Source organism: Lepidochelys olivacea (genome assembly GCF_965140295.1).
Source record: "Lepidochelys olivacea isolate rLepOli2 genome assembly, chromosome: 1".
Classification (NCBI taxonomy): domain Eukaryota; kingdom Metazoa; phylum Chordata; order Testudines; family Cheloniidae; genus Lepidochelys; species Lepidochelys olivacea.
In genome coordinates, this window is record NC_140411.1 from 124,430,588 (window position 1) to 124,443,049 (window position 12,462).

At 47.8% G+C, this 12,462-nt stretch overlaps 1 protein-coding gene across 1 annotated transcript in view; it reads right to left on the minus strand.

Moving 5' to 3' along the window:
- Positions 1-12,462, minus strand: part of HERC2 (HECT and RLD domain containing E3 ubiquitin protein ligase 2) — a 201,604-nt gene that overhangs the window by 23,859 nt on the left and 165,283 nt on the right. The window contains exons 79-82 of the mRNA XM_084623550.1: positions 11,617-11,831; positions 10,052-10,229; positions 2,344-2,505; positions 1,288-1,379 (exon numbers count right to left, since the gene is read on the minus strand). Of these exons, the coding sequence (XP_084479676.1) occupies positions 1,288-1,379; positions 2,344-2,505; positions 10,052-10,229; positions 11,617-11,831 (647 nt within the window). The remainder of the gene's footprint in view (positions 1-1,287; positions 1,380-2,343; positions 2,506-10,051; positions 10,230-11,616; positions 11,832-12,462) is intronic.

The window sequence follows — 12,462 nt, forward strand, 5'->3', positions numbered from 1 at the left end:
AAACAACGTAAAACTTTAGAGCCTGCAATTCTACTCAGTTCTACTTCTTGCTCAGCCAACTGCTTAGACAAACAAGTTTGTTTACATTTGCAAAGATAATGCAGAAGTAAGAACAGGCGTTTGCATGGCACTGTTGTAGCTGGCATCGTCAGACGCGCTTAAGATTCATATGTCCCTTCATGCGTCAACTACCGTTCCAGAGGACGTGTGTCCATGCTGATGATGGGTTCTTCTGCTCGATAATGGTCCAAAGCAGTGCGGACTGATGCATGTTCATTTTCATCATCTGAGTCAGATGCCACCAGCAGAAGGTTGAGTTTCTTTTTTGGTGGTTTGGGTTCTGTAATTTTCACATCAGAGTGTTGCTTTTTTAAAACTTCTGAAAGTATGCTCCACACCTCATCCCTCTCAGATTTTAGAAGGCACTTCAGATTCTTAAATCTTGGGTCAAGTGCTGTAACTATCTTTAGAAATCTCACATTGGTACCTTCTTTGCGTTTTGTCAAATCTGCAGTGAAAGTGTTCCTAAAACAAACATGTGTGGGTCATCATCTGAGACTGGTATAACATGAAATATATGGCAGAATACGGGTAAAACAGAGCAGGAGACATACAATTCTCCCCCAAAGAGTTCAGTCACAAATTTAATAAATGCATTATTTTTTTAACGAGAGTCATCAGCATGGAAACCTGTCCTATGGAACGATGGACAAAGCATGAAGAGGCATATGAATCTTTAGCGCACCTGACATGTAAATATCTTGCGACACCAACTACATCAGTGCCATCCGAATGCCCGTTCTCACTTTCAGGTGACACTGTACTTAAGAAATGGGCAGCATTATCTCCCATAAATGTAAACAAACTTGTTTCTCTTAGCGATTCGCTGAACAAGAAGTAGGACTGAGTAGACTTGCAGGCACTAAAGTTGTACATTGTTTTGTTTCTGAATGAAGTTATGTAACAAAAAAAATCTACATATTTGTAAGTTGCACTTTCATGATAAAGAGATTGCACTACAGTACTTGTATGAGGTGAATTGAAAAATACTATTTCTTTTGTTTATCATTTTCACAGTGCAAATATTTGTAAGCACTGTACACTTTGTATTATGTATTGTAATTGAAATCGATATAGTCAAAAATGTAGAAAAACATTTAAAAATATTTAATAAATTTCAATTGGTGTTCTCTTATTTAACAGTGTGATTAATCGCGATTAATTTTTTTGAGTTAATTGCAATTAAATCAACAGCCCTAGTATTTATTGCAAATTCAAAACACATACCAGGTATATACTGCTCCCGACTTGGTAAGAGCCACAGAGAATTGTGATCCACATTCCACTTTAACCACTCCAAGGCCTGTGAGGGAATCAATCTGTGAAAACAGGATTAAATGCAACTAGATTGACTGAGACAAGGTGAGTGAGGTAATATCTGTAACGAACCAACTTCTGTTGGCAGAGGAGACTGGCTTTCAAGCTGCACAAGGCTTTTCTCCAGGTGTGGACAAAGAAATCAGTGTCTCACAGCTAAATACAATGTGGGACAGATTGATAACTGATTGAACAGCCTGTTTGCAGTATTGTATGTGCACCCTTAACTGAAATCAATGTACATGCTGTTCACAAGTCATATTTGCAAAACTTTTCACTCCTTCCAGTTCTTAAGCTTTGTATAAAATTAGAGTTAAACCTTCAATTTTTTTTATTTTTATTTTTATTTATTTTTTTAAAGCCAAGATTAGGGCAATGGGTAAAATTTTACATAGCATGCTCGATCTTCTCCTCTCCTCAGTCTAGGGGATAAGAATATTTAACATGAATAACAGCACTACTACTATATAGCAATATTATTCATGCTATCAGATATTTGTACAGTCTTCAACTCTTAATAATTTAAGAGGTTCCAAGTCAACTATGCATTCACATGTAGCAAGTTACAATAAAGTGGGATGTTAAGCTTAATCAATTTTAGTCCCTTTTCGGAGTTGAGTCACCCCATTTACTGGTACCATATCCTTGAATTTCTATATGTGCCTGTGGAGATCTGTCAGGAGATTCTACTGGTTTGAGAGATTCTCTAAACTTAAAATTAGGAATACCACAGGAAGCAACAATATTGCCAAAAGAGAAAGAAAAACTAAGGGCAACCCTTGTAACTCAGACATACAAGCACAAGGCTATATTACCAGTCAGTGTGCCTAACTGAGCTGTCTCAGTGGTAACCACCAGGAAAACCTTTATCTCCCAAGACAAGGGGAATCTTCTACAAATTGGTAACTCACTTTTCATTACTCTTCTCTAAAATGAGTGTGTTTAAACGGATGTAAATATAAATACCTTCATTGGTACTTTACAGCCATCACTGCCCCCTCTCCCAAGTTTTCCATAATCTCCATCACCCCATGACCAGACAGTATCATCATCGGTCAGGCACAACGTCTGCGCATCTCCACTACCACAGGCTATATCAATCACACGATAGCCCTGCAATGCTTCCACCTGAAAGACCATCACCATTTTTTGTTTACATTAAGAAGTCTCAACTTTTTAATTTCAAACAGTAAGTCAAATAAAAACAGTCAACTTGCAGGAACTCTATTGAGAATTGAGGGTGTGATTACACCTCAGGACCACATCAATGAGTGAAGTCACTAACAGTCAAGAAAACTTTAGTATTTTCAACCCAACAAAAAGATAACTAAATGTACCGTACATATTTTAAATACTTGGGTTATTCCTTTTATTTTGCTCAAGTAAATTCTCACTATAGTTAACAAAAAAAATCAGAAAAAACAGCTGCTGCTATGTTTAAGGTAAACAAGGAATAGGTTTTATGAACTTCAATTTCTGGTTTCTGACTTTTATTGTGTATTACATAAACTGAATAAAAATGCATGTTTGCAAATAGCTATTTGCTGGTTTATAATATTCAAGCATCTAAACAATAGTATGAAACTAGTCAACATTGTATTTTCTGAAATGCTCACCTTCATATTGTAACAGTCGAGTACAGATGATAAATTAAATTGCCAGTTCAAGTGTCAAGTAATCTTGTAGCAGAACCAACAATCTTCATTTAAATTATGAAAGGCTAGTTACCATGAAATTGTGAAGTCTGAATTATAGCTAGCCTACTAATCAGGATATCTAACTTTCTTGGATTTTTTTTATTCCAAATTGCAAATAAAAAATAGTTACTTCCTCGTAACTGTTGTTCTTCGAGATGTGGTGTTCACGTCCATTCCACATTAGGTGCGCGCACGCCACATGCACGAGCATTGGAAACTTTTCCCCTTAGCGGCTCCTGTCAGGCCGGCGGGGCCCCCCGAGTGGCGCCACTGTGCCGTGCATATATACCCCTGCCAGCCCGACCCCCTCCAGTTCCTTCTTGCCGTTGACTCCAACAGAGGGGTAGGAGGGTGGGTGGTGGAATGGACGTGAACACCACATCTTCGAAGAAAAACAGTTACGAGAAAGTAAGTAACCGTTTTTTCTTCGAGTGCTTTTTCACATCCATTACACATTAGGTGAATCACAAGCTTACTTCTGGAGGGTAGGAGTCACGGAACAACTGCTCAGAGGACTGCTCTGCCAACCCCCGCGTCCTCTCTGGCCTGCTAGTTGACCACGTAGCGGGTTGTGAAGGTGTGCACCGAGGACCAGGTGGCTGCTCTGCAGATCTCCTGGATCGGGACCTGTCCCAGGAAAGCCGTGGAATTCACTTGCACCCTGGTCAAGTGGGCCGTGACCGCCGGAGCCGGAACACCTGCGAGCTCATAGCACGCCCGGATGCAGCTTGTAATCCATGACAAAATCCGCTGCGCCGACAGTGGGAGGCCTTTCATTCTCTCGGCTACAGTCACAAACAGCTGCGCAAATTTGCGAAAGGGCTTGGTGCGCTCCAAATAGAACGCCAGTGCTCAATGCACATCCAGGGTGTGCAAGCTGCGATGACTCGGTCCACATGGGGTTTCGGGAAGAACAACGGCAGATAAATGTCCTAGCCCAAATGGAATTGGGAGACCACCTTAGGGAGGAACTTGGGATGCGGCCGGAGCTGCACCTTGTCCTTGTGAAATACTGTATACGGTGGCTCAGAGGTGAGGGCCCTCAGTTCGGACACCCTTCTGGCCGAGGTAATGGCAACCAGAAATGCCACCTTCCAGGAAAGGTGGAGGAGAGAACAGGAAGCAAACGGCTCAAAAGGGGGTCCCATGATTTTAGAGAGGACCAGGTTAAGGTTCCATGGAGGGACTGGGGGGCGGGAGTATGGAAATACCCTCTCCAACCCTTTAAGGAGCTGTCCCACCATTGGGTGGGAAAACACCGAGCCCCCCGAGAACCCCGGACGGAAGGCAGAGATGGCCGCCAGGTGCACTCTGAGTGAGGGCGGGGCTAGCCCTTGCTGCTTGAGGTGCAGGAGGTACTCCAGGATGGCCTGCACCGAGGCCTGTCAGGGTTCACACCAACATGAGAACCTTTTCCACTTGGCCGCATAGGTTGCCCTGGTAGAGGGCTTTCTGATTCCAAGCAGAATCTGCTGCACGGGAAGAGAGCACTGGCTCTCCAGGGCGTTTAGCCACAGAGCCTCCACGCCCTCAGGTGCAGTGACTGTAGGTCGGGGTGGAGAAGCCACCCGCCGTCCTGCTTAATGAGGTCCCGGTGTAGGGACAGGACTACTGGGGCCACCACTGGCAGCTCTAGTAGCCATGTGTACCAGTGCTGGCAGGCCCAGGCTGGGCGAGGATCACCACCACCCTGTCCCTTTACACATTGAGTAGGACCTTGTGTACCAAGGGGAGCGGGCGGAAGGCATACATCAAGCCCTCTCTCCACAGGATTGCAAACACGTCCGCGAGCGAGCGCGGGCTGCGGCCTTGGAACAAGCAGAACCACGGGCCCTGGGCGTTGGCCCTGGTGGCAAACAGGTCTACCCCGGGAAACCCCCACCCACAGAAGAGCAAAAGCACGATGTCCGCCCTGAGCATCCACACGTGCATGTGGTATGACCTACTGAAAGAGTCCGCCAGCTCGTTTCATACCCCCAGGAGATAGGAAGCCTCGAGGTGAATTGCACAGGCTATGCAAAGGTCCCAGAGGAGGAGAGCCTCGCGACAGAGTGGCAAGGAACGAGCCCACCCTGTTTGTTTATATAAAACATGGCAGTAGTATTGTCTGTCAGAACTGTCATGCTGTGACCACTGAGAGTGGCGTGAAAGGTCTGGCAGGTGAGACGAACCGCCCTGAGCTCCTTCACATTGATATGGAGCAACCGCTCTGCTCTGGACCACAACCCCTGCATCTTGAGGTCCCCCAGGTGAGCCCCCCAACCGTGGTCTGACGCATCCATCACCAGCGTCAGGTCCGGTTGTGGGGCAGCAAAGGGGATGCCTTTGCAAACCACAGGCTGGGACTGCCACCACAGCAGGGAGTCCAGCATGTCCCTTGGGGCTGTCACTACCAATTCCAGGGGGTCCCTGCCTGGGAGGTACACCCGCGCGAGCCACGCCTGCAGAGTTCTGAGTCTCAGTCTGGCATGCCTGACCACATGCGTGCATGCTACCATGTGGCCCAACAGCCGCAGGCAGCACCTGGCCATTGTCGGTGGAAACTGGAGCAGGGAGGCAACCGCTTGCTGGATAGCTCAGAAGCGGGATACTGGAAGGCTTGCCTTGGTCTGCACCGCGTCCAGGACCGCCCCCATGAATTCCACTTTCTGCGTGGGTACGAGCGCGGACTTGGGGACGTTGACCAGGAGCCCCAGCTCGCAGAACAATCTCAGGGCCACATCCACATTGCCCCGCACTTACGCCTCCGATTGGCCCGCCAGAAGACAGTCGTCGAGGTACGGCTACACTTGGATTCTCTGCCTCCGTAAGAAGGCTGCCACCACTGCCATGCACTTCGTGAACACCCGTGGGGCCGCGGCTAGACGGAACGGGAGAACCACAAACTGGTAATGTTCTTGGCCCACGGTGAAACGTAGGAACCGCTGATGTGCTGGATGGATGGCGATATGAAAGTACGTGTCCTTCATGTTGAAGGCAGCGTACCAGTCCCCCGGATCCAGGGAAGGGATTATGGTGCCCAGAGAAACCATGCAGAACCGGGCCTTGACCAGGAACTTGTTGAGCCCGCACAGGTCTAGGATGGGGTGAAGGCCCCCTTTGGCCTTGGGGATGAGGAAGTACTGGGAGTAGAACCCCTTCCCCCTTAGGCTGTGTGGCACCGCCTCTACCGCCCCCGCCTCTAGCAGTGAGCGGACTTCCTTCTTTAGGAGATGCTCGTTAGAGGGGACCCTGAAGAGGGACGGGGAAGGAGGCTGGGAGGGGTGCGAACGGCAGCGAGTACCCGTTCCATACCGTGCGTAAGACCCAATGGTGGACCACACACAAGAGAAACAGGACAGGCGGTTCAGGAAACAAAGGGATGGATCCGGTGACTGAACTGGTACGCTGTCTTCGAGCGCACCTTCAAAAGCCTGGCTTAGTGCCTGGCTGAGCTTTGTGCTGGCCTTGGTTCTGGCCCGGCACATTATTGTTACTGTTGTTGTTGTGCCATCGCCCTTTATCCCTGCCTCGCCTACGGTAAGGCTCATGCCTATGGCGAGGCTGGTACTGGCGATGAGGGGGAGGCTGCAGCTTAAAGAGCTTCCTCTGGGTCACCGGGGTGTGCATACCCAGCGACTTGAGCGTAGCTCGCAAATCCTTAAGACTGGGCAGCCTCGTGTCTGTCTGGTCCAAGAAGAGCCTGGACCCTTTGAAGGGGAGGTCCTGGAGTGTATTCTGGACCTCAGGCAGCAGGCCTGACTCCTGGAGCCACGCCGAGCACCTCATGACCACCCCGATGCAATTGTTCTAGCCACCACGTCTGCCGAATCCAGGGAGGCCTGGAGAGAAGTCTTGGCTACTGCTTTGCCCTCGTCCTCCAGGGCCATGAACTCCTGTTGGGAACCTTGCGGGAGGTTGTCCTTAACTTCCCCACCACCGTCCAGGAGTTGAAATTGTGCCTGTTGAGGATAGCCTGCTGGTTCACAATCCTCAGCTGAAGGCCCCTAGATGAGTACACCTTTCTGCCAAAAAGGTCCAGGCATTTCACCTCCTTGGCCTCAGGGGCGGGAACTGCTGACCATGGTGCTCCCCTTCGTTTACCGCTGAGACCACTATGGAGCATGGACTCGGGTGGCAGAACAGGAACTCATAGCCCTTTGCCACATCTAAGTGTTTACGCTCCACTCCTTTGGCCATTGGAGGCTGGGGTCTGCCATATGGTCTTATAGTTGGACTGAATGTTCTTAATGAGCGGGAGCGCTATTCTGGATGGACCTTTGGGGCTCAAAAGGTCCACCATGGGGTTCTCCTGCTCAACCGTCTCCTTGGCCTGCAACCCCAAGTTCTGGGCGACCCTGCCAGCAACTCCTGGTGGGCTCTATGATCTATCAGTGGAGGGCCAGACACCTCTGTACCTGCCACTGCCTCATGTTGGGATGACGAGGAAGTTAGCTGCTGCTTGACTCTCTCTGGTTAGTCCTCCTGCTCCCCTTCTCCCATGGGAGGGGCCTCCGGCTTGGGCCGGGGCAGGAGTCCATGGGACAGCACCAGACTCGGTGCCAGTCTCTCTGGTTTATTCTGAGGGGATTCTGGAGGCCTGGATACTGTAGCCTCTGGCACCATCTGACATCAGTGCAGGGACCGGGACCGCTGCACCAAGTAACTTGCCCTGGGCCATGGTGCTCCTGATAGGCCCAGTGGGTCCAGAAAGGCCAATGGCCTGGCGGCCCCCATTGCAGTTGCCAGCCCACCTGAGGGTCCCTGCTGTCCAGGGCCCGGTGCAGGTAGCTATAGCGGCCGGAGTCGGCGCCGGACTGGGGTGACGCTGATGGCAAAGGCCATGGCGGTGCCAACGATCTGCACCGGTGGGAGAATAAGCGGCTCCTGGCTGAGTGGGAGCGGTGCCATCAGTGCCACCGTTCCCTGGACCGGGACCATCTGCGGGAGTCCTCTGGCGAGGGCCGTCTCAACTCCTCCTGGTGCCGGTCTCTCAGTGGTGCTGGAGAGCGGTGTGCCCTTCCCGGTACTTTCTCGTGCTGACCCACTCCCGGTGCCGCGACTTCCTTCTGGGCCGCTGGCAACTGAGAGTCCGTGGAGTCAGAGCTCGACCAGGACCAACTCCGGGAGCGGTGCCGGGACAGCGTCCTTGAGTGGCACACCATTGCCGGCTTACCCCTCGACAGCACCTAAGGCATGGGTGCCGGAGGGTTCTCGCCACACGGGAGGGGGCTCGCCGCCAACAGCTCGATGAGGTCCTTTGCAGCCTCAAAGGTGCCAGGCGTGGCGGGCTGATCCGTTATGCCCTTGAGCCCATCGTCCACACTGAGCTCACTTAGGTCTGGGCTCGGTGGGGCTTGTGCTGCCAGGACCACCGGTGTCGGCGCCGGTACCACGGTCTTCCTGCTCTTAGCGCTCAGGGCCTTGGGAAGCACCGGCCTCTCGTGTGGGGAACGATCGTGCCTTCCTTTTGGCTGTGCCGGAGGCTGCACCAGGGAGGACGAGAGGTGCTGCGGGTGAGTCTGGTGCTCTGGGGCCCACAGTTTACAGTGCTTAGCCAGTACCGGGTCTCTCGACGGCTCCGGAGCACTACGCACCAAGGATGCCTGAACAGACATCGCAAAAAGAAAAGGAGTACTTGTGGCACCTTAGAGACTAACCAATTTATTTGAGCATGAGCTTTCGTGAGCTACAGCTCACGGACATCAGTCATCGGGCGCTCTGGGCCTGGAGGCTGCAATGCAGCCACCAACAGCTGCTTTAAACAAAAAAGTCTCTTTCTTTCCTTGTTCTTGGCTTAAACGCCTTGCAAATCCTACACCATTTAGTTTGATGTCAATTCCCCAGGCAACGTAGACATGAGTCGTGGGGGTCACGAACTAGCATAGGTTTGCAACACATGGCGCAAACCTTGAAGCCGTGGGCCTGCGGCACGCCCCGCAGCCCAGGGCAGGTGCTGGAAGCCTCCAAGCACCTAATCACTTAAGTGTCCACAATAAAGGTAGGTTAACTAACTGATCACAGCTACTCTGAAGGCTAAGGGACTGCTCTTCTACAAGAGAGAGGTTGTTCCAGCACCGCCACGGACGGTCAGAAGGAACTGGAGGGGGTCAGGCCAGAAGGGGTATATACGCACGGCACAGTTGCTCCACTCGGGGGGCCCCGCCGGCCCGACGGGAGCCGCGCAGGGGGAAAGTTTCCAACGCTCGTGCACGCGGCGTGCGCACACCTAATGTGGCATGGACGTGAACAAGCATTATTATGACTATCTACTTTAGAAACTCCTCTACCAAAATTATAACCGTTAACAATACTGGTTAACAAAAACATTTTTCTCTTAACGGTATCTCGGTATTGGATTCCCAGAATTAAGTACACAATTCTACAACCAAAAAAAACCAGTTGCAATTGTTCTTATTGCTGAGCACTGCATTGACATTTTTTTCAAGCCGGAAGCGAGGCGGGAAGGGAAAGGAAGAGAAGGGAGTAGCGTGCGTAAGACAGAGTGGGATGCCTGCCCATTTTCAGAAAAAACAGGGAAGCACTGGTAGGACTTACAGCAGAGGAGCTATTGGTGAGGAGGCAACATATTTTATTGACTGGAGTAAGGGACAGAGCCTACTTGGATGGCTGAATTTTGTTCACGCGATCAGAAATTATTTCCATTTCTTGTATGGGAGGTCAATTTTTTTTTAAATCGTGTGTGTGGATGAGTTCCAATGGCTCCAGCCCTTATTATGGGATCAGCTGCTGCTGCATGCTTAGCATTTATTTGTTCCTCTGCTGCAATGCAGCTCCTTTACCAGTGCTTGCTGGCAAAGTTCTGTAATTGCATTTTATTTAACGCATTCCTCTCTCTTAAAATAGAATGGTAAGTTCATTCTCATTTTCTCTAAACATTTCTACCTTTATTCTTTACATGCAAAAATTTAAAAAAGCAAAATATTTAGAACAGACATTCAAACTGCAGGTCATTAATACCAATATCACCATCTCACCAGTTTGGGTTTTAGCTGATCCTCACTATCTCCATGCCCAAGGCGTCCGTATCTCCCTTTCCCCCATGTGTAAAGATCCCCTGCTGCAGTAATACATGCACTGTGTGCTCCACCAGCAGCGATGTCAACTACTTCTATCCCTCGCAAAGACTCAATTACACGAGGACGATCACAGGGACTGAAATATAATTGTTTAAACAGACAAAAAAAAGGAATAAAATGCTCTGATTAAGTAACATACATAACTAGCAACTCTCTCAAGAATCCTTTTGCTCATTTTGAAATATTACTTGTTTCTTGTCATTTTCCTAACGAAAATAAGTTTGAAAAAAATCATTCAGAATAATCCTATTCGTATAGGTTCACACAGGCTAGAAGCATTTACTAACATATTTTATCAATGAGTTTCCATGTGCATAATTAAGGCTAAGATTTTGTATTTTTAATAAAAGTCATGGGCAATAATGAAAAATTCACAGAAGCCCATGACCTGTCCTTGACTTTTACTAAAAATATCCATGACAAAATGGGGAACCTGAGCAGCTGTGGGTGGCCTGGGAGGTCCAGGGACCTCAACCACCTGTGGGGTTTTGGAGCTGCAGGGTCCCCCTCCGCTAACAGCTCAGAGCTCCGGGGGTCCCCCTTTCCTCCCGTGGAGACAGAGAGCGGTGGGGGTCCCCTGCCACCTGCAGAAGCAAAGAGCAATGGGGGTTCCCTACTGCCCCTCCCTTCCTCCGTAGGCAGCAGGGGCCCTGCAGCCTGCACTGGCTGAAGTCACAGAAGTCTTTGGAAGTCACGGATTCCGTGACCTCTGTGACTAAATCGCAGCTTTATGCATAATTGTGGATTATAAGCATATAGTCACTTACTGTGCATTCTGTTAACATTTTCATTTTGATTGTGAAGTATCACTTGAACACCTCAAAACTGTTCAGACTCCTTTGTGTCATTTCAGCTAATTTGTCCTACTACAACTTACCAGATAAAACCAACACAGTAGTAATGGCTTAATTAAAACAAAGGAGTCAAAACACTGATTCATTTTTGGAGATAAATGTTCACTAAAAATACAATTTAACATATTGCGATGAAATTGCTAGTGTAAAATGTACACTATCCCTACTAGATGGAATCAGAACTGCCATACTCTGTCATAATCCCTGTGCCTCTACCAGAGAATGGAGTTTCTCGTTCAGCTCAAGCAGTATGGGGCTTGTGCCTTTGGAGCAGGAGAAACTTAAATTTTAATCCCTGTAGTGCCATGAAGTTCCAAATAGCCAGAATGTGCAACCCACTGAGGTAGCCATGGATTTGTTACAATACAATATATAGCCAATAACAAAAATCAGAGTTTGACTACTTTTTTTTTCCCCCTAAAAATATTTTATTAAAGTATTGTACTGGCTTCTCTAGTTTCAAAAAAAGCCAATCCTTGTGTAGGTACAGAAAGCTAGGACTTTGATCTACCTATAGATTAGGAAATATTTGTACTATGCTTCAACTATATAAATCCCATTAATACATATGCATCAACGTTTCAACATAAAAGGTTTTCAAAATGTTACCTTCTGTTTCCATGACCCAGTTTACCATCTTCTGCCTCACCCCAAGAATAAACTTCTCCTTCTGAAGATAGTGCCAAACAGTGCTTTCCTCCTGAGTTCACAGCAACTTTCTTTATGAACACATGCTGAATGGATTCCAGTAATGTTGGTGTGGAAACTGATTCAGTCCCTCCAATTCCAAGCCTGCCACCTGCACCATATCCAGTGGCATAAAGCTTCAATGAATGAAAAAAGTGTATTTTATATTGTTAATTTCCTGGATAGGAACATTCATTTAAACTACATCTTACACTCAGTGCAATTAATTGTAGTATTCATTGCTTCCTTAGTGACACAAAGGACAGAAACATTCTTTGCACATCTGAATTTTCTTTCCTGGAAAGTACAGGATATATATACTTAGTGTAACTATATATATGGCTTTGTCTTTACACTTGATATCAGCAAGCTACATTAGTGCATAAGTTAAACTTCTCTTACGGGGAGAAGAGGGAACTTTCATGTGACTTAGTTTTAAGCAGCTGTTCTGAACTCAGAAGCTTTTTCCCCATGAACCATTTCGAAAGGATGTTTTAGCGCAAACTCTGTAGGCTTGCTAAGCAGTACTGATATACAGGCTTTTATTGTCCAAGAGGTTAATAATAGCTATGTATTACCCCGATATTTTAAGAGTCAGTTACACGCATTTACATAGTAGAAAGTAATTTTCTAAATTACCTTAAAAATTTAGTTTACACAAACTAGGCTTAAGAAAAAAAATTAAGGCATTCTCACAACTAAATTTTCCCTGTCTGTCTCTATTTCATGAATCTGATAGAAAAGCTGGCTAGATTGTCAGGCTCAAAG